The following is a 23,260-nucleotide window of genomic DNA, read 5'->3' as shown; positions in this document are numbered from 1 at the left end:
TGTCGCTTGTATTTTCCTGTAGCACTTCTGTTCCCCTTGACCTCAGGAATGAATTGCACACTCCTTAGCATGGCATTCGAGACCTGCCTTGATTGGTCCTGTGTTCACCGTCCTCACGCTTTCCTGAGTTCTCTGTGGTACCCCTATTGCCTTTCTGTCCTGTGAAGTCACACGCCTGGATGTGTCTTCTTCATGCCCTTGAATCTTCCCTCTGGTAATCCTTTCCTTTCCATGTCTGACCTTTTCCCTTATCGAGCTTGTGAACATTTCTTTGTTTTTGATGAGCGCTTGTGTCATGTCCTTTGTTACGTAGGATTGATCCTCACTCCCATGTGACCATTCCATGTGTGTTTCCTCTAAAGTGCTCACAGCGTTCTGTCTCCACTCATGGACTTTGGAAGCCCTGGCCGAGATGTCTTCATCTCTGTCACCACCTCATCAAGTGTAGTTGAGCCCAGGGAAGCACTCTGTCCCCCAGAAACTTACTGTGACCAGTCCGCCTGCCCTGTACTGCTCCACCCAAGGAAGGCAGGACACAGTCCTTGGGAAGACAAGTGGCATGGCATTTCCTAATGGAACTTCTTAGAGAGACCTGATGGTATCATTTGGTAAGAGAACCTTCATCTTGAATTAGGTGTTCCCAGGACACAAGTGTGTTAAGATCCTGAGGGAGGAAATTGTCGTTGATGGCACTCTGGTTCTGTTTTCTTTCTCCAGCTTTCTTACCTGGTACATTTTTGTAGATAAGCACTTGATATTCTCTATTCTCCAATTCCATTTCTACTTCCCTTCTCTCTCCCTCTTTCTCTGTTCTATGGAGGGAGGTGTATTTTAAAATTCTAAGATGTATTTGTAGCTCTCAGGCGTGTTTCTACGTTAGACTTCAGTACCTATCTAAAAGGATGGATATCAGCACTTTTTAAAATCTAAGAAATGTTATTATTATCATTATTTTAATTATTATATCATGGGTATTTAAATTTACTTCTCTAAGATTGTTTATCTAGGTTAGGAAGACCAGTCCATCTTTATCAGCCTTTAATGTAGTCAAGAATCTTCTTTGGCCACTTCCGAAAGAGCTTTCCACTTAGCATACATTTTGAGTGTTTATGTGCAGGCATTTTCATTTTTCACAACTTAATGGACTAAGACCTTGCAGAACTGCAACTGTGCCCCCCCCCCCCCGCCCCGGTCATCCACAAAGACCTTCCAAAACATCCCACCATCATTGGTCTGAGGAATTGTTTCTGCACTCAGGCCGGGGAAGGGAAAAGGGAGTTTGTCTGGGCAGGAGGTGGAAATCTTACTGAGGCCAGGGGGGAGCTGCAGGACTCAGAGGAAAATGACTTGCCCTTTGTGTCTTGGGAAGGATCTAGTCAAGGGGCCTTGGCCGCCTCAGTGCATGAGTCATTGACAGGCAGAGGAGAGTAACTTGAGGAGATGACTCATTATTACTGGGATCCCCAGGGCTGGCCACAGAGGAGACCCAGGCTGGGTAGCTTGTTGAGAAAGGCTACCTTTTCACCAAAAGAGAAGTAGCAGCTAAGGACATTTCTTGAGGTCTGAAATGCCGTGCAAAGTACAAATGTGCGTAATGAAACCATCTCACTGCATCTCATATAAAACACTGTATTTCTGAGATGTGGAAACCCAAGGTCAGAAACATCAGGGCACTTGCCCAGAGTAACAGTAATTGGTAGCAAGCTGGGATTTGAACTAAGATTTCACACATTTTTTTTCTTTCTAGCTCCTTGAGTTTCAGCTACTCAGGGACGTATGTGTTTCCTCTTTCCTGAGAAAGGAGAATTACAGGCTTGGGATTGTCCCCCTTGTTTTTTTTTTTTTTTTTTAAGAACAACTGTAGAAGATAATCCACAAACCATCAGTTCATAATTTAAAGTGTACAAGTCATTGATCTTTGATACATTGCATTGTTTGACAAATTGTGGTAAAATACATATACCCTAAAATTCGCCATTTTAGCCATTCTTAAGCCTACCGTTTCGTGGCATTCAGTACATTCACAGTGTTGTGCCACCATCACCACTATCTATTTCGGAAACATTTTCACCACCCCACAGCATCCCTGTAACTGCCTAACAATAAGGACCCTTCTCAGCCCCTGGAAACCTCCACTGAAGGTCCAGCCACAATGGCAAACAGTTGGGTGGTTCCTCAAAACCTGAGCATAGAATGACCAGCTGGCTCAATCCTTTTATTCCTGGATATACATCTAAAGGAACAGAAAACAGGGGATTGACCAGAAACTTGTATGCCCTCTTCATTGCAGCCTTATTCACATAAACTACCAGGTGGATTGTTACCTTTTTCCACTTCATCCTAATGACATGCCTCTTCTTTACCAGAGCAGCCCTGCTGAATTTTTTTTAAACACAAAATGGTGTTGTAAAATACACTAACCATGAGGCACATTACATCTCCGGAACTGATTTTTCCAATAACAGGACATTTTTTTTTTTTAAGATTTTATTTATTTATTTGACAGAGAGAGATCACAAGTAGGCAGAGAGGCAGGCAGAGAGAGAGAGAGAAAGCAGACTCCTTGCCAAGTGGAGAGCCCGATGTGGGACTCGATCCCAGGACCCTGAGACCATGACCTGAGCTGAAGGCAGAGGCTTAACCAACTGAGCCACCCAGGTGCCCCATTTGTAGTTTTTGACTACTCCCCCCACCAACCCACCTCCCTCCCACTCTGACAATTGCCATTCTGCTTTCTATATGAGTTTGGTGTGGTTTCTTGTTGTTCAGTTTTTCTAGATTCCATGTATCTGTGAGATCATGCAGTGTTTGTCCTTTCTGGACTAATTTATTTCATTTAGTATAATACCCACTAGGTCCACCCATGTTGTCAGAACTGGGAAGAGTTATCTGTGAGTGAATAACATTTTTCTTTATCCATTTATCCATTGATGGATACTTAGGCTTTTTCCATATCTCGGGTACTATAAATAATAATGTAGTGAACACGAGGATACATGTATCTTCTTGAATTAGTGTTTTTGCTTTCTTCAGCTAGAGACCCAAGAGTGGGCTTGCTAGGGGATATGGTAGTTCTAATTTCAGTTTTTTGAGGAACCTCCACACTGTTTTCCATAGTGGTTCCATTCATTTACATTCCAACCAACAGTGCACAAGTGTTTCCTGTTTGCCACATCCTCTCCAACACTGCTTTTCTTAGTTTGTATTTAAATTCCAGTTAACATACAGTGTACTATTAGTTTCAGTAATTTAGTGATTTAACACTTCATACGACACCCAGGACTCATCATCACAAGTGTATCACTCATCACCTGTTTCACTTACCCCCACCCCTTCTCCTCTGGGACCCTCAGTTTGTTCTCTGTAGTTAGGAGTCTGATTCCTGGTTTGCCTCTCCCTTTTTTTCCCCTCCTCTCTGTTCATTTGTTTCTTAAATTCTGCATTTGAATGAGATCCTATAGTCCTTGTATTTTTCTGAGTTATATCACTTAGCATAATACTCTGTAGCTCCAACCATGTTGTTGAAAATGGCAAGATTTCATTCTTCCTTTTTTTTTTTTTTTTTTTTTTTTTTTTTTTTTATTTATTTATTTGACAGACAGAGATCACAAGTAGGCAGAGAGGCAGGTAGAGAGAGCCGGGGAAGGAGGCTCCCTGCTGAGCAGAGAACCTGATGCAGGGCTCCATCCCAGGATGCTGGGATCATGACCTGAGCTGAAGGCAGAGGCTTTAACTCACTGAGCTACCCAGGCGCCCCAAGATTTCTTTCTTTTTAATGGCTGAGTAACATTCTGTACATATATATCACATCTTCTTTATCCATTCATTAGCTGATAGATACATGGGCTGTTTCCATTATTTGGCTATTGTAAATAATGTTGCTATGAACCTTGGGGTGTGTGCATTCCTTGGATAATAGCCATTCACAAGTGCGCAAGGATACCTCCCTGTGGCTTTGATTTGCATTTCTTTGATGATTAATGATATTGAGCACCTTTCATTTACCTGTTGACCATTTGTAGGTCTTTGGGAAAATATTCAGATCCTCTGGCTAATTTTTAATACAATGTTTTGATGAGTTTTATTAATTTTAAATATTAGCCCCATCTCAGATAAATGATTTACAAATATTTTCTCCCATTCTGCTGATTGCCTTCTCATTTTGTTGATGGTTTCCTTTGCTGTGCAGAAACTTGTTAGTTTGATGTAGTGTTTAATTCTATTCTCTATATTGGGCTTCCAAGCTAAATAATATTTCAGGTAGAGGCAGGTCAGTATAGAGCAGTGTTTCTTAAGCTTCTTTTCATTATTTGCCCCCAAGTTGTCTTTGAGACATTTTTTTTCCTTATCACCCTCCCATGAAATTTTAATACCACAGATACTCCATATAGCTCTTCATGTATTTCATATACGTTAGAGAATCACAACTTTTATATCTAAGATTTTTTTGCTCCCCCAAGGGCTGCCCTTGTGCCTAAGTGCCACCTGCCCTTGCAGGTGATTACACTTAGTTACACTTAGAGCCAGGTCTACCCAGACTTGAGTTTTAGTTCTGCCCCTTACTTGTTATGTGACTGTGGGCAAGCTGTTTAGTCTCTCCACACCTTAACTTATTCATCTGTACACATGAATGGCTACGAAAACTTACATCAAAGGGTTATGATGAACATTAAATGAATTAGTATGTGTTAGGGTAGTGCCTGGTGCTTCATAAAGGCTATACAGTGTGAGTTTCATTTTTCTTTAATGGGTTCTTCCATTAAAAAATAGTTGAAGACCAGTGAACTATATGGAAACCAGCCTGTCTTCCATTTCCTGCCTTTTGAATGCTGTTTTTCTTTCTGTTTTTGGGTTGTATTTTCAGAGGAAAATGGGTTACAAGTCATTATTCGATGTTTATTTTTTCCCCCTCTTCCCAACCATTCATTTTTGTATTTTCTCAATAGACACATAGTATAGGATTCTGGACTTTTTCATTTTTAAGAATCAGCTGAAATACTTTATGGTTTTGATTTTCATATTGGAGTTCATAGATTTAGTCAAACATGTAAGAATTGGGAATAATGTTGATTTCTGTTCAAGAAATCAAGGAATTTTCATCTAAGGAATCTCTCCACGTGAGGAAACACACAAGACATAGCCTGCCTTCCTGAGTATGTTCAGCTGATAGTCATTCATCGTACAGATAGATGCCGGAACACAGGTACTGGTTTTATTGAATGTAGGTTGTGTTCATTAACTATCTGCTCATTGGTCTTGAGGACCCTGTTTATTTATGCAATTCACAGTCTGATAATTAATCACTGGTTAATTTGGTGCTGCCGTGAGTCAGATGTAAACTTCTGGCACCAAATCATTTATTTTTAAAAGACTAAAGCCTGTGCATTTTATTTTCAGGGCATGGTAAGAGTGGTGAATAAATAATTTGTCCAGTTGTGACTACAGCAAATTGCTGTTTAATTAACCGAGGAAGGTACTCTGTTGAGAAGGGGGAAGCTCAGGTGGCCTGTGGAAAGGAAGAATAGAGTGGATGCCAAGGTCATCTTCTAGCTAGTTAGCCTCTTGTGCATCCATAAAACAGAGATATTAATATGTGCCTATCTATATGGTAATTGTGAAGATGGAATGAATACACACAAAGTGCTTAAAACGATGCTTGGCACAAAGTAGTGATCGATAAATTCTGCTTACTATAAAGGGTAGTTGAGACCAGAGATAAAGAAGCTATAGATGGCTTTGCTGGTGGCATTGCTCTCCCTCATCTTGTTCACTCTCAGCTGACTTTCCTTTATCTTTGTAAAGCAGAAGAATAGCTGACCAGCATCTCCTCATTTCTCCCATGCCCCAAGCCTCTGGTGACCACTGTTGTAGTTTCTGTCACTGTGACTTTTTTTTTTCCTTTAGATTCCACATAGAAGTGGTATCATACAGTGTTTGTCTTTCTCTATCTGATTTATTTCACTTAGCATGGTACCCTCAAGGTCCATCCATGTTGTCTCAAATGGTAGGATTTCCTTTTTTCTCATGGCTAAATTATATTCTTTGGTACATATATATACATACAACACATTCTTTATCCATTCATCTTTTGATGGTCAAAGAGTACAAAGTTCCAGTACCAGATGAATAAGTTTCTGGTATTAATGTACAGTGTGGTGATTCTAGTTAAGATGCTTTGAAAGTTGCTAAGAGAATAGATCTTAAAACTTAAGACCACAAAAATGTGGTGGTTATGTGATGAAAATATAAGCTAAGGCTATGGTGGTAATCATTCTGCTGTATTTTAGTGTATCATATCTATATGTGATACACCTTAAAGTTGCACAGTGTTATGTGCCAATTATATCTTGACAAGCTTGAAGGAAATAAAACATTGTTGCCCCGTTCAGTTGGTGATTAGGTCATTAACATTTTAGGAAGACATCTTGCCTTCCCAAGACTTAGGTATCTTGTAGGTGAATTTTTCCCCAGTTCCCTTTGTTGGAATTAGACAGTTCCTTCTCTAGTAGGACTTATGAGGTTCATGTTCATGTGACTGCTAGATTAGTTTCTTTATTGGCTAGTTTTTTTTTTTCACTTTGTTTAAAAGCCTGATGACAAGGACCACATTCCACTGACCTGTGGATCTGTACTTCCAGTGGAATCCAGCAATCTCTTAACACCTCTTGAATTTTCTTTCTCAACTGTAGGAAAGACCAGAGACCATGGTAGCTTGTACATTTCCAATATGTTCTTTGTTAGTCCAACTGACTCATACCTCATGAGAAAACCTTAGACTTCTTTGGAAGAACTCACTGGCTTTGCTGGCACCATTGGCTAAAGTAGAATTCAGATACAGATGGACTCAGGAAGGCTGCAGCACAGCTTGCACGAATTAGCTTCCACTCATTGTGCTGCTTTCCTTGCAGATACTCCACATCAGGTTATGGACACTCCCAAAAGTCAGGATGCCAGGCTGGAAAAAAAAAAAAATCTTAGGGTGGTGTCTTACAATGCTTTTTCAATGTCAGCTAAGAATTTATATGCTTTGATTTCCAATGGCACAGAGATATGCTATTTTATGATAGAATTTGATTCTGAAATTGAACCCAGCAGGGAAAATAAATATCCTGGCATGACTTTTTCAAATATATGACATAGCTATATTTGGAAAATACATTTAAATGTCAGAAAACCAACAACCTAATTTCTACATTATGGTGTATGTAACTCTAGGAAGACTTTTTTTTTTTTTTTTTACTGTGCATGGGCTGACCAGAAGGTTATTTAGAGTTTTAATCTGCAAATATTAGATTAGACATTGTTTGACATGTACCTTAGATGATGATGTAAAAATCCATTTCACCAGGCAAGAGAGAAAAAGAGTCATTTTATTAGCTTTGGAGCTGCCTAAGAAAACACTATAGACTGGTTGGCTTCAACAACAGAAATGAATTGACTCACCATACTGGAGGCTGGAAGTCTGAGATCAGGGTATCACTATGGTTGGGTTCTAGTGAAGGCTCCCCTAGCCTACAGATTATTGTGTTCTTCTTGTGTCCTTACATGGTAGAGCAAGCGAAAACTATCTAGAACCTCTTCATATGAAAGCATGAATGTCATCTTGAAGCACCACTCTCATCGTGTCATCTAAATGTAATTACCCCCCCCCCCAGAAGCCCTATTTTCAAATACTATCATATTGGGGGTTAGGGTATCAAAGCATGAATTTGGATGGGGTGCACAATTTAGTCCGTAGAAGTTATCTAGGCACCTTCTCTAGGTTGACTTACCATTTTTTCTCCTTTTCTCTCTCCTTCCCTTCCTTCGTGCCTCCTTGTTCTCCTCCCTTCTTCTTGTCTTCCTCTTTCCCTTCCTCCTTTTCCTCCTTTCTTCCTTGCTCCATGAAAGCTCCTTGTGATAACATGGTTTAAGGCACAGACATTCATGGTTTGAATCTGATAGATATATTTTGCTTGGTTTGAAATGTTTGGGAAAAGAAAGGATGGAAATTTGAAAAAAAAAATAATGCTTACTAACAAATAACATGGGGGACATGGGGAGATGGAGAGGAGAAGGGAGTTGAGGGAAATTGGAGGGGGAGATGAACCATGAGAGACTATGGACTCTGAAAAACAATTTGAGGGTTTTGAAGGGGTGGGGGGTGGGAAGTTGGGGAACCAGGTGGTGGGTATTATGGAGGGCACGTATTGCATGGAGCACTGGGTATGGTGCATAAACAATGAATTCTGGTACACTAAAAAGATATTAAATTAAAAAAAAAGAAAAAAAACCCCAATGCTTCAATATGCAACTTCTCTAAAAAGATCAGAGATCTAGCCCAATCACTGAGAGTCAGTAGTAGAGGGTTTAGAGGTTAGACTCTGGAGCCATTCTACCAGAATTCATATCTTGGCAGTTCAGGTACATCTTCTAGCTGTGTGACCTTAGACAATTTACTAAACAATTCTAAACTGTGCTTAGCACATAGTAAGTGCCATGCACTGATGTGTTACTACTCCTTCATGGCATTATCTGACTGGAGCTCTGGTTATTCACAGTCAAAAGTCTTGCGATTATCTTTTCACCACTGAGATGCACTGTCACTTTCCATGAGTCACTGGCCTTGCACTGTGCTTTCTCCCTGAAAGATAGAACCTTTTTGTTTGCTTGTTTATTCTTGGAAGTAGGAAAATGAAAGATTGATGTATGTTTTAAGAAAAGTAAGAGAAAATGGCTTTCTTTGTGGGAGGGACATATTTTGTATATAGATCTTCTACCTTCTTTAGGCACTTGATTTATATTTCTAGATTCTATAGGCATTTGATTTTTTCAGGAAGAAAACCGTGATTATAGAAAAGCATGGAACATTGGATAAAGCACTTGTTTTGGAGTTAGAAGACCTTGATTTTGCTATCAGCTCAATGATTATTGGTCTACCTTTGGATTCTGTTTCTATTTTCTCTGGGCTTCTGTTCTCTTATCTGAAATAGAGCATAATAATCCATATCTTGTCTACCAGACTGGATTTTTATAAGTTCAAGTCAGAGACCATATAGACTTTAAAATATATCCAGCCTGACACAGAGGGAGAGCACTGATAATTCTAACAACTGATTGGCCAGTGCCACCATGTTTTTAAAACTCGATTTCTGCAAAGGCAGGAAATTCCAGTCTGGTAGAATTGCCCTGCAGGTTAAATGACTAGTCTTTGGAGAACTTGTCCAAATCAATGCCTTTGTATGGCTATATGTGTGCTCATTTTAGCTGCTCTTGGTTTCAGGGGAGATGCAACTCAGTTGACTGTAGGTATCAAAGAACAGTGAGAACACATGGATGAGCTGAATAGTATTCTTTAGGACTTGTGTCTTGAGAAAGTTTCTGGAACATCTGTATGTTGCTCAAAATAAGAGAAGAGAGGGGGTGGCTCAAGAGAAAGTGCTTCAGTAGGCTTTCATGATCTGTGGACAGAAAGCTTGATTATGTCAGGAACTTTAGAATGGGCGGGTGGGTGGATGGTCTTTTGATATTCTCTGGTCCAACTCCCTGATATCATAGATGGGAAAATCAAGATCTAGGGAAGAAAATGTGGCCTGCCAGTGCTTATAGTTAGCTAATATAAAAAGCAGAAGTATAACTTAACTCTTGCTGTCAACCTAGTACTCTTGGTCCAGCAGTCAGAGTAGAACAAGTATGCTTCTTGGAGTCCCAGGGACCTGGGTTAAAATTCTAGGTACTCTATATGTAGTTTCTGATGCTAGTCAGAAATGGATGGAAATAATGAGAAATGGAAATAATGGAAATGGAGTGGAAATGATGGAAATATTTGATGGCATGGAAATGGAAATTATAGAAATAATGAGATGGGATATCCACAGTGCTTGCAAGAGTACAGTCTCAGTAAATTTTGGTTTGCTTTCCCCATTGTTTCCTTCTTTAAATGTGCATGAGAAGGAGGCCTAACCACCTCCTACCAACCCCCCAGCCCCAACCTTCTCACCTTCTCCATGTTGCCTTTTTCTAGGAAATTCTTAGCAACAAGTCTGAGTAGATCACACCATTTTATCAAGGGAATTCTTTGCATTTGTTTCTATCTTAGCTACCCAGACCCTGCACTCTAATTTAATGATGATAATGCCAAATTTGGCTCTGTGTTTGCTCTGAACTCTTATGCAGATGGAATCTGTTGATACATGAAGAATCATTATGCCACATCAAGTTTCATTTTAAAGTCCATAAGTATACCTTTTTTAAAATGAAAACAAACTACTTTACCATCCTGGGGAGGGACATAAATCATGTACTTTTATTACCTCAAAAGACCACCAGAAGATGAGCTCCAATATTTCAAAGGTGACAAGCAATCTATATGAATGAATCGTAATTTGAGCCCCATTATACTCCGGCTGATATATATTGCAGTGGGGTTTATAAATGTTTCTCGAAAAATATTAAAAAGAAAAAAAAAAAAAACAAGAACTTTTGTCTCTAGTTTCTAATCCTAAAGGAGACAATCAGTCTTTTGCAACCTGCATTGAGACTGTATCAAGCTGTGGGTTCAAGGTAGGAAGAGAATCCTGCTACCTGTTTTGGGGCTCCACAGGCTTCCTGGCAGCATCAGACACATGTAATGAAGTTACAGGATTGAATCATTTTCAAAGGCTAGAAATGATACTGTGAGGACAGTGCCAACTTTGAAGTCAGACCATGTGGATTTAAACACAGTCTCTTAGGCTTATGACTTTGTGCCTTCTGCAAGTCACCTAAAAATCTCCGAGCCGCGTTTCCTCATCAGGACATGGGGCTACCTATTTCTTTCAAGTAGAATAAATGGAGTGATGAGATGCTACCTGGGGCTACCTAGCATAGTGTCTAGTACGTAGACATGACATTTCTAATACATAGAAATGACATCTATGAGAAATACTCATGGAAATGAGTACTAACCAGGTGCCAGGCAGCTGTTCCTAGTTTTACCCTCTGAGGTTATACATATGGAACCTCTTACTCTTCTTGGTATTACCCTGTGCCTAATGGTGCATTTAAAAAAAAAAAAAAAAAAAGGCAAAAAAAAAAAAAAAGCAAAACAACCCATTCATCCTTCCAGTAATTAGGTTAACTGTTGTTCTTATAAAAACTTTTTAGACTGATTGAAACCTTTAACTTGAACTGGGACTAGAGTGTGTCTAGTCTCCACCTTGAGGTTCAGCCTTAGGCTTAGCCTCTTGTTGTCTCTTGGATTTAGACTGAATGTCACACCAGGAGAGACCCTTGCTTGATAAAGAAATCAACTTCAGACAGAGCACCGGCACCATCTGGGCAAAGGTCAGATGGCTTTCAGGTTAAAATCTCTGGTGCTTTGGGCGTTATGCTTTTCTTCCTGTGAGCCTCAGTGAGTTCTTTAATTAGGGAGTTCTCTCTGGGGTTTGTTTGCTTTTTGTTGTAATTATTCATTACCTGTCGAAATCCTTGTGAACAATAAGCAGCATTTGTCTTAGGCTCATTTTAAAAATCTCACCTCACTAGTTCTCAAGATTGTTTTCTCAGGATATTTCAACTCTGAAGATGTTCGTTAATTCTGTTCTGATGCATTCTATAATCAGATTTGCTTTTGAAGCACTCTTGAGTCCTATCGAAACTGTCTGCAGGGTTGTGCCTTTCCCCGAGGATGAAGAGGCAATCTTTGTTTCAGCAAATGTGGATGCTAGTCCATCCGCTAGTAATGGACTAGCCAGATTGCTGGTCCATCCCCAGCCCCATCCAGAAAACAGGGAAATTCTCAGTTCCTTCCTTCCTTCCTTCCTTCCTTCCTTCTCTATTCTTTCCTCAAGGGACCCAGCTAGAGGACTCTAAACACTTGACAATTTTTTTTCCCTCCCCTCTGCATTAGTTTTATAACTAGGTAGTTTTTGTATCTTGTATTTGCATGATGGGGAATAAGCAACAAAGATAAGGTTGTAACAGTATAATTTTCTGGCACATTTATCAATTTTTCTGCTTTATTTTGGTGCCCTTTTTGGACTGGTACCAGAAAATTATGAGATCCGCAAGACCTGAAATTATCAATGATATGAAGTGAAAATGAAACCAGTGCAGAGATACCTCCCTGGTCCAGTGGGGATGTATGGCATGGCGTCCAGTGTGACTTGTGGAGAGAAGAGGTTGGAGAAGTTCTCCCTGGAATCTTCTAACCATCCCCCCATCCTGTTTTTGAAAATATTTTTATTCAGAGTCTGAGAATCCCCTGAAACAAAGGGATGGTTCAGCTGTTTGAGTCAAAATAAGCTTGTTAAAACCAAGTAACTCCTTCAAATCTTGATGAGGCAGATGCCTCTCATCACTTATCCAGTGGCCTGAGGGAAACGAGCCAGGAGTTTCTCTCTGGGAGGAGCCGACAAGGGTCCAGGACAGGGGAACGTTCATTGGAGTCAGCAGCCGGTTGGCAGCTGTGGCCCGTGGGCTGAAGATTGAACTGCCTCTCAGGCAAGTCCTGACTAGTTTCTCATCTTAAAGAATGTCTGGACCTCCCTAAAGAATGAGACAGAATTCAGTGTGGCTGTATCTCGGAGAGTCAAATACCAAGGTCTTTTAGCGTTCAGCTTGGCCAGCTCCAATCTATTCTTTTCACTACAGCTGAGTGATATTTTAAAAACAGAAATTGGTTTGTGCCCCTACTTGACTAAGGTCTAGACTCCTTCCCCGTGGCCCACGAGGCTCAGCAGGATCCGGCCTGAGCTTACCTTGCCAGTTTCACTTTAAATAGACAAAGGTCCTTCCCCTAATTCTTCTCCAACATTCTTCTCTGTCTGATATGTTATTCCTCTCACCTTCACCTTTCAGGTCTTCGATGAAACGTCACATCCACAGAGACTGCCTCTCTGGCTCTCTTGGATCACATCCAATCCCCCTGTTAAAGGTCTTCCATTCCTTGTAGAACTTAAAAGTTTTGCTCAATGCCTTGCCAGGCTGTGAGGTTTGTGGTGGCATTTTGGTCATCCTCTGCTTCAGGGCCTACTAGAAGGAGAATTAGTAGAAGGATAAACGACTCGCTGATGCTCTCCCTTCCTAACTCTGCAGAGACAACATGTTTAGCCTCTGTAGTTTCCCTTGCTTTTCCCCACCTCTGGTCTCTCCTTGGTGAATTTCTGTTCATCTTTTAAGATCAAGCTTAATGATCTCTTGGAGATGCTTTTTCTAGTCACCAGTCAGGGTAGGCCCGATGGCTTAAATGAACAGAAGCCTCTTTCTAGCTCATGCAGCGTCGTCATCAGGCTTGTCTGATTGCCGGCTCCTCACTCAGGGACCCAGGCTGAGTGTTTCCATGATTTCCAAAGCAGGAACAAGAAAATGTGGTAAGCCAAGTGCTGGCTCTTAATCTTTTCACCTAGGGGTGGTATGCTTTGCTCAGACATCATGTCTAGTCATATAGCTATGCTTAATTTCAAAGAGGATGGGGAAGTACCTTTGTATGGTGTGCCCTGGAGAAGGAAAACTGGTAATATTTGAGGAACAACACCAGTGCCAGCCAACTCCCTCCAAAGCCTGGCTGCTTCTGGTATTCCCAGCCTCTCACTTAGAGGGATCTATTCTTCCACTCCCCGCATTGTTGCATGAAAGACCTTGGAATCAACAGGAGCTGAATGACCTCCAAAATATTAATGTCAAGCACATCACTTTTCAACCCTGTCTCCTAGCTTTCTAGCTCCTGCATTCTAGTACCCTCATGGTAACCACACGTTGCCTCCCTTAAAATTCCTGCTGCACTTTGGGTTCCCTAAAGAAGCAAACTCTGGTCTGGACGCTGGGATGCAGGGAGATTATTAGGGAATGCTCCTGGCATGAAGGCCTCTGGGGAAGGCAAGAATGGAGGATTGGACAGAGGGAGAAGTTAGCTCAATCTCGCTGAGGGCTCTGAAATCCGGATGGTCCTTTAGAATTATCTTGAGCTGGGGTCAATGAGAATCAGTCTTTGTTGTAGATCACTCCCAGGATGAAGTGTGACGGTGACTGTATAATCTCTCATTAGCCAAGGACAGTCTCCCTAGAAGGATAACAACTGATGGCATTAGCAGACAGTAGTCCCATTAGCTGGGGGATTAAATTCTCTAGTTCTGAAGTGATATCTGACAAGTGCAGTGCAGTGCCCATCCCTAGTACCCAGTCCTGCTTTCAGCTGTTTGCCTCCCTCTTCATGTCCTCACATCTGTCCTTGATAGGCGAGATTCCTAGACACCTCATTATCACCAACTCTTTCCTTATTCCCTCAGTTCCCCTATATCTCTTTTGACTTGTATCTGGATAAAAACTCATCTCTGGTTGCACCAAACTTTCCAGTTACCCTTCTCCTGCCCCCGAATACCTGAGTGAAATTGGAGAAAAGCACATGGCCATGTTGACTGCTCTCACTAACTCGTTCACAATCATAAATCACAGCAGCTCTTTAGCCCCTCAACTATCCGCTTGAAGAATTGTCCCCTTTTATCAAAATGACTATTTAATACCTTATCCCCATTCCTTAAATATCTGATACCTCCTCCCTTTCTTAATTATCAGGTGTTACCCTCTCTTTTCATTTTCATTGAGAAAATTAAAATAAGCTAAGGAGAGCTACTTCCTCTGTCTTCCATTAAATTTGCCAGCCAGCTCCACGTCTTCCCTGATCTCGGCTTGGTTCTTGTTGTCAAGATGGCTCGTTCAACCTGGGCACCGCTTCCCACAAGACTTTGCTCCCACAATGCTCTCTGTCTTCTACATCATCAGCTTGCCTCACTTGTATCGAATCCTTCCCAAGAGCATACAAAGGTGCTGTGATCTCTCCCATCTTGATGCAAGACTCTCTTGACACTGAGTCTCCCCAGAACTACTACCCCATTTTTCTTTATGGGGAAAAAAAATCTCAAGAGGTTTGCCTTGTTTTTCTTTCTCTGCTCCTTCCTCTTTGTTCCCATCTTTAATTGACTTGACTCAGGCTTTTCTCCACCACCTTCCCAAATCTACACTTCCTAGGTCAAGGTCAGCGGTGAACTACTTCATGCCAAATCTCGTGGTTAGTGATGTCTTGATCTTATTCAACTTCTTAGTAGGTGACCAAAGTGATCATCACTCCTTTCTGGAAATCTTTTCCTCTTGACTTTTGTGATATCCACTGTTCGGTGAAGCAAAATGCTTCAACGATGCCAGGGATCGACTTGTTAAAGAATTCTAATGCCCTGGGTGCCAGAAAGATCTGAATTGCATCTCATGCTTATCTGCAGTTACTCTTCTATCTTAAATTCGTTGGAGAGTTCCCTTCATACCCTAGCTTGATGGAATCTCATTACATAGTTTTTATAGTCCCGTTGTCCTTTTATTTTAATTGTGCATTGTCTTAGATCATTTTTGGAAGCACATGATCTTGTGTAAGTAGAACACTTCGTTTATTGCCTGAAGCACTTCAGTAATTTCTGGTATTTTGTCCTCACATTTAAGGAAGTCTTGCTAACTACGAGTGTCCTTCTAGGACCTCAGTTATTCCACACTAACTTTTATTTATGGACTGACAGATCTTTAGTGCTGAAAAGAATCTGATACTCTTTCAGTGTGTTTCATAAGGAAATAAGTCAATCTTCTTTCACTTTTAAAATCAATAAGTAAGATTTCTAGCGCCCCGTCATAGCTGTTTTTATCCTTGCTGCTGCACATGAAGTGCTTTAGGACTTGAGTGGTTACCTTCATAGTAACACTACGCTCCTCTGTCTTTTTCAAGGTGCTTCCATGAAGTAAAGCATGGCAAGTAAGAGACTGATTGCTAAGTTCAAATCCGAACAGGGCGACTTTGTGGCCAGATATTTAACTTCTCTAAGCCTCAATATTCTAGACTTCAGAATGTCAGAAGTGCTGTACTCGGATCATGGAATTGAATGGGGCTTATATTAGATAATGAATTGAAAGATGTGAAGCAGTAGGTTCAGAACTGACCTGTATGACAAAGGGATTCAGGGACTCAGCATGGTTAAATGCAAGACACAGGCTAGTAACTGGAAGAACCAGAGCTAGAACTCTCCTTGTGTTAGGTCCTCATGCTGTGCGCCACCATCCCTTCTTTTCCATCTCCATAAGCACTTTGAGTAAAACGAACACTCAAGGCATATTTGAAAACAACTTCCAGGAAAGACTCAAGTCTCTGCTTAAGGCTTTGGGTTATTTCAGTTCTTACCATGAATGCTGATGAGGAAGCGGGCGATGCTCTGACTGCCATTTCAGAGAGAAAGAAATCTTTTTGTTGAATCAGCCCATTATTCTGTCACATGGGAGGGATCTCCAGGTCAAGGGACAAAAGATGTCAGTTTGCATTAGACAACAGCTGTTGTCTATATTCATAGTACAATATGGGAGAAATTGGCTGTGCCATCATTTTTTAACAGATGGATTAAAGCATGTCTTAGTAAGACACATGAGAGGAGAGGGCTGGATCTTCTTGATCTCTCTGATACAAGCTACACCATGTACAGTGGACATCTGATAAATATTAATTGGTATCAACTCATTGGACACAGAACTCCTTGGTTTTGGATGTTTAACTCCACCATCCTCCTTGGAGAGAGACTAATAACAGCAAATTCAATCTTCATACTTTTTGGCTTCTTTCTTTCTTTTCTTTTTTTTTTTTTTTCTTAAAGATTTTAGTTATTTATTTGACAAAGTGAGATCACAAGTAGGCAGAGAGGCAGGCAGAGAGAGAGAGGAGGAAGCAGGCTCCCTGCCAAGCAGAGAGCCCAATGTGGGGCTCAATCCCAGGACCCTGAGATCATGACCTGAGCCTAAGGCAAAGGTTCTACCCACTGAGCAACCCAGGTGCCCCACATCTTGGTTTCTTTTTAAAAAATTTTTATTATTATTATTATTATTTTAATTTGACAGAGATCACAAGTAGGCCAAGAGGCAGGCAGAGACAGAGAGAGGAGGAAGCAGGCTCCCCGCCGAGCAGAGCGCCCAATGGGGGCTTGATCCCAGGATCATGACCCGAGCTGAAGGCAGAGGCCCCACCCACTGAGCCACTCAGGTGCCCCACATCTTGGTTTTTTAACTGTTACATCTCACCTTGCCTCTTTCTCCAAATACTTTCAGCTCAAGATGGGATCTAAAGAACCTGAATGCAGCTGAATTTGCATTTGAGTTTTTGTGTTTACTGCATCTTGCTTTTTCTCTTAGCTTTGATGGACATTTGCCTATTTCAATTTCCTTGTCAGATGATTACAGTGAGTAGGGTTCATTCCTTCACCTAACTGTGATGTTGCTTCTTTTGTTCTCTTTCAGATATTGATGAGTGTGCGGCTAAGATGCATTACTGTCATGCCAATACTGTGTGCGTGAACTTGGCTGGGTTATATCGCTGTGACTGTGTCCCAGGCTACATTCGAGTCGATGACTTCTCTTGCACAGGTGAGCACGAAGAAGCAACTTCAATTTTCTGATTTACCCCTTCTCTGCACCCTAGGTGTGTTGTTAAATTTAGCTGCAGGTGTCGTCGGTACTACTGTAACCCAGCCAGCTAGTTTTTCCTCTTGCATTATTTTACCCTTCCCTTTGGAGAAAAAGGTGCGAAAAGGAGTTCTATCTGTGTAATTTATTTTTACTCCCAGCGGGCCTAGAGACATCAGTTTTAAGGATAGAAAATTACCAAATTATTTTCCTTCTGTCATGCTGGAATGTTTTTGAATATAAGAAAATGTACTTTGTCCCCATCAAGAAAGACAAAGATTAAGTTTAGAGGGGAACAGAGTACCTCTTGGTCGGGGATTGGGCATTTATCGGAGCCAGTCAAAACTTTGGATTGACATGTGCTGATGTTCAGTTTCCCCCATATGGCAGGGCTTGCAGTGCTCAGCAGGTAGGAACTCTAGGAATGTGGGTGGTGCCTTCCTGTGAGCAGTGCTGTCTTTGTGGGCAGTTGGTGTGGGGGATTCCAATATACTTCAGTTATGTATATGGAGATGTGAATAGTAATTTGGCCACGAGTGGTAAAGGTTCTGAGTCTTTTTGGTTTTGGTCAGATGTCTTTAAGTGACCAATATGTAATCTAGAAGAAAAGTGCCCCTTGAGCACAAAATTTCAGTCATTTTTGTACCTTTCCCTAACTCCTGCCTCCTTTTATATCCTATTAACAATGTCCTATAAACTGAATTTTTCACTCAGAATGGACTGCTACTCTTAGTGAATAAGACTCTTAAAAGGTCTTATTCCCAAGACCTTTTCAGAAGCGCAGAAAGTGGCAGAAGTTAGGGAAGCATGTTTGTACATCCAAAACGCTTTTTCCATTGATTGTTGTATATTTATAAGTTACTATATTTCGGCTAAGGAGTCGTAATATAGGTTTCTGATGAGGGTAATATAGGTTTCTGATGGCCGCAGATGGCCAATCTCATTTATCTTTTATGTGGTATAACTAAAATTCCTAGAGAGAAAAGAGATTGCATAAACACAGCATGCTGAGAGCTAAACATTTTAAGGGGGGCACAAAACCCTTTTGGACCTGTAAACACACAGGCTAAAAATCTTATGTTCTACACGATAGTTTCTTTGTCCTTATGATTTACCTTAACTCTATGATCAGAAGGAACCAGTGAATATCCTTCTACAACAATAGCACATATCATGGAACTCCCTAAACCTTGATTAAGGCCCTGCTGTGTAGAAAGTCCTTGTTGAAGTCACAGCAGAATACTGCCTCTGCTTTACTTTTTCCCAAAGGGCGAAAAGACTGGGGCTTAGTGCTCATTCAAAGCCTCTTAAGGATGGGTGCCCTGCCTAGTGGTTTATATATGGAACGAGATAAAAAATGTGTTATTTATAGAATTACTTTGAGAAAGCAAACTATGTTACTTGAATAAAAGACAAGGGTGGGCATGTCAGTGGGTACCCAAGCATCCTCCCTCAAAAAAAATAAAGGGAGAGGCTGAGAGGGACTTTCTCTGACTTACATAATTAGATGGCTACCCATGATCCTCTCACTTGATTTTAATTTTCTGAATATCACTTATCACCACGTAGAGTTTTTATTTTTTATATGTGATTTTCAAAAATTTATCTCTATTAGAATATCAGATCTGAGAACGGGGACCTTTTCTCTTCACTACCTATTTTGGTTACTTAAAAACATAACATAGCTGGAAGAGTTGGGGGTGTAGAGAACCTGGCAGATCACAGTGCTCAACAAATATTTATTGAATGAAGGAATGAATAAAACTATTTAGCCTTGGGCTATTTTTAAAAAAAATTCATTTATGAATGAAAGCTCATATCTGCTGTATCTGCCGTAGCTGTGATATGTAACTCTTAGGTTATTGTGAACATCAGATTGTATATGTGAAAACATTTATCATGGCACTTGGATCAGTCAGGATGTTCTGCAGTAACAACTCTAAATATGCTGGACTTAAAATAATAAGGTTTTGTTTGTCTTTCACTGGTTAGCAGGAAAGCTTCTCTGCTTGTCATAATTACTGTGGAGGTACAAGCAGATTGAACAGTCAGTATTGTGAACATTTCCAGTCACCAAGATGTGAAAGAGAGAGCCTGGCCGGGGGGGGGGGTGGTCTTGGCAACACTCATTCCATGTTGTTTTCAGGGAGGGACACATACCCTTTCCACGCTCTGCTCATCTACTAGATCTAGTCATCACTACCTAAACCCATGTAAGGGGATGAGGAAGTGGAATTCTGGTTCATGCCTAGAATTAGGAGAAAACTAGAAATATTTGGTCGATGGTGCTAATGAATACCGTAGTGATTGACACTTAGTAGATTCGCAACAGATCGTGTTTCCTTTGACGGGAGCTGCTTATTAAAATAACCCTTTTCTTTTCAACAGTACACGGTGTGTTGGGGAAAGTAGTCTCATAAAAATGATGATGATATTAAGCAGCACTAAGTACTATGATGGAAGGACAAGCAAAATACAATAAGAAAAAGTTGCTTGATTTTTCCAGAATGGAGTGCAAGCCAAGAATATCTCCTGTAGTTTGCTGAGGCATGTTAGCATGCAGTGAGTGGATTGGGGTAGGATTTCACGGTGGAGAAAATGGATGGGAGCGAAGAGACCTATGAGACAAGCATTCTTCCTGCCATTTCTCCTCTAGACCAAATTCTAGGGCCTCCATGAGATGCTCGTGTAGTAAGCTGGAGCTCTGATACTTCCCTTGGTGTCCTGAAAGTAAGCCTCTTAGGCCAGAGGTGCTTTTCACTCTCCAAGACGGATCCAGTCCCCACCTCCAATCTCTGTCATTTCTTTATTGGCAAAGACTTCTTCCTCTGAGTCTCTACTTCTCTGTGGCAATAAGTAAGGTGTATAATAGATGTTGGCCACTGTAAGGCATCTTTTCAGATATTTCATTTTTCAAAGATCAATTTCTGGGAGAAATTGACAGACCTGAACGCATTCTTGGTTGGCCCCAAGCTCCTGATACCGCATTTCTCATTATTGGCATTCCTGATTTCCAAAGTTCATTCTAGACTCTGTCCCAAAGCAGTCAGATTCTGCTGCTACTGTTAAGTTAGTTTGCTAAGTATGTCAAGGTCACTGTTTCTTTCTTTTAGTGTGCCATTTAGCCGGACCCGAACTGCCCTAGAAGTCAGTAGTAATACTGAAAAATTACGTTCAACTAAAAATTAGTGAGCCTAGAAGTAAAGAAGATCTACCAGCTTTGGTAATAGATTACTGAATGATTGATTGATTTACCCGTGTCATTCATTTATTCATATATCTAATACATAACTAGTATCAGTCATGAGTATTAAGAAATACGGTCAGTGAGAGTAGTGATAAATGACCTCTGTGCCCTGAGAGTTCATGATTGAAGCAACGTCTTCACGTGAAAGATCTCAAATGTATATTGACTGTCAAAATATGTTCCAGTATTTGCCAAATCAATCCCTCTTGAAAGTCTTAGTAGAATTTAGATGAGCATTAGGTGTTTAATCTCATGTTAGTTGTTAGCCCTTTTTAAGTTCCAAAGAAGACACCCTGAGATAGCCTTTCCAGAGTTTATGCTGATAACCACGATCCTTTTAGAAAGACTGCACCTGAGACAAAGAGATGCTCAAGGGGAAACACAGTGTGTCAAATAGAGAAGAAACTTTAACTCTTTCCCCCTTTTTATCTTGTTTTAAAAAGGAAAAAAAAATCATATCTCATGGGAAAATAAAATAAGGAGGGTTTTACATCAAGAGTACTTACCCACAACTTGAAATGTGCTATGACTTAATTTTTACCCCTAGAAGCTGGGGATTCCCCGACATGACCGTGTATTATATACAAGGCTCTGTACTTTTATCTAGGAAAGCATCCCTTGCCCTTTGAAAGGGTGAGATTGAAAATGTTGGATACTTGGGCCAGTTTTTGGCCTTAGGATTTGTGTGAGTCTACTTCACTTCACTTTCTCTCCTATAAGAGAACCATGGGTTGTCTTCATTCTTTTATGAATTTCAAAACTGGAGGATTCCCTGAAATTGGTTGGTGGGGTGCTTTTCTCTTTTCTTTACCTTTTGATTTTTGCGATGATCAGACTCCTTGATTTACTGGTCCCTGACTTTCATTTATCCCCAGTTAAACTAAGGCTGTGTTTAAGTTGTTGGATAAGATGTTATCATTAGATTCTCAGGCAGCTCCAAAGCAGAATACCTGTGATTTATGACAAAAGCATGCAGCAATAAGACAGGTACTTGACAGGAATGGGTAAGCATTCATTTTTATGCCAGAAACTTCCCATGAAGGTAAGAAATAAAGGAAACAAGTAAGATAACCTGTATCCCATGTGATTTCTATTACCTTGCTCAGAGGAATTGTATTTTCTTAATATTGGCATGGAGGAAAGCTTTAAGAAAGTAAATGTTTGAAATGCTTGAAATAAGCCTGGTTATAGTTAGATATCATAGTCCATTAATTTTAGTGGTTTAAATTAAGTACCTTATAATGAAAGGTGGTGAGGTAATAGTTTAAAAGACTTAGGAGTAGGAGTAAAAGGCCACTGTTACAAATTTTAGACCAGTTTTCTGAAAGAGAAAAAAAAAAAAACTTTTCTCCTAAGGTAGAAGATACAAAGAACACTTTGAAATATGAAGTACCTGATGTCATTTTATGAAGCAGAGCCATATGAAGTAGAGCCAAAATAGAACATTCTGCAACTTAGTAGAGCATGGTCATAAAATGTCTATTGATTATCCTTTTCTTTAAAGCATATAGCATGTGCTTGTTTTGGACATGCTTGTTCTTACTTACTTCTGACTCCCTGGCAGCATTAACGGGTTATTAATTACTTGGCTCTCAGGCTCAGAAAAGGTGAGATAGCTTTAAGAATGACATTCCAGTCATGGGCCTGTAGACTACTTCAACTGAGTGAAAGATGCTGTATCAAATGTTTTATGGTGAAAAACTATTTTTATTAAAGATGGCAGGAAACATCTACTGATATACTGAGTAAAGAAAGTCGAAGCAAGACTTATAGTTTTGGGTATTCCAAAACCCAGCTAAAAGTTGTGATGATTATTAAGGGACATTTATCCTTTGCTGTGATTTGGCTGGTATGTCCCCACCCTTTCCCCCCTCCCCCTTCTTTAAATGGCTGGCTCTGTTACCCACTTCCCCATTCAGAGGAGGGATGTGACAGTGCTGAAAGCAGGGCTCCAGGATCCTGATTTGTTTTTGTGCAGAAGTTCTCAACTCTCAGCTCAGGTTAGAATCACTCAGGACACAGGTAAAAGTTAATGTTCGGGTATACCCTTGCATTTGGTCTATGTCTGAGACCTCCCTGGCTTCAGTTTGTTTAAAGGTCCCAGTGATTCTAATATGCAGTCTTCTTTTGTAAAACAGAATGGTAGAAAAGATTTTTTTTAAAAATAGTTTATTTATTTATTTGACACAGAGAGAGAGAGATGGAGAGCAGGAACACTAGTAGGGGGAGTGGGAGAGGGAAGGCTCCTAAGCAGGGAGCCTGATGTGTAGCTTCATCCCAGGACCCTGGGATCATGACCTGAGCTGAAGGCAGATGCTTAAGGACTGAGCCACCCAGCCGCCCTGGTAGAAAAGATTCTGAAAGGAGGAGAATTTTTCTCCATATTACTGACTAGAAAATCCAGAGTGGATAACATAAAGTCAGGAAGTAATGACTCAACCAGTTTCTGGAGAAAGGGCCCTTGCCTCCAAGGCTGCATTATGAGATATGTAAGCTCTGTAGAGAGAAAATCCTCAGCAAAATATTAGCAAACAGAGTCCACAATACATTAAAATATCATTCACCATGATCAAG

General features: G+C 40.6%; 1 protein-coding gene across 2 annotated transcripts in view; it reads left to right on the top strand.

The window, feature by feature from the left end:
• The window catches only part of NELL1 (neural EGFL like 1), an 831,926-nt gene that overhangs the window by 380,603 nt on the left and 428,063 nt on the right, over positions 1 to 23,260 (top strand). For both annotated transcript variants that reach the window (XM_004752144.3, XM_004752143.3), the window contains exon 13: positions 17,275 to 17,400. In XM_004752144.3, coding sequence (XP_004752201.2) covers positions 17,275 to 17,400 — 126 coding nt within the window. The remainder of the gene's footprint in view (positions 1 to 17,274; positions 17,401 to 23,260) is intronic.

Source organism: Mustela putorius, unplaced genomic scaffold (genome assembly GCF_011764305.1).
Source record: "Mustela putorius furo isolate JIRA1106 unplaced genomic scaffold, ASM1176430v1.1 tig00003859_pilon_pilon_pilon, whole genome shotgun sequence".
NCBI lineage: Eukaryota > Metazoa > Chordata > Mammalia > Carnivora > Mustelidae > Mustela > Mustela putorius.
The sequence above is the reverse complement of the archived record's forward strand: the minus strand, read 5'-3'. Positions and strand labels throughout refer to the sequence as shown.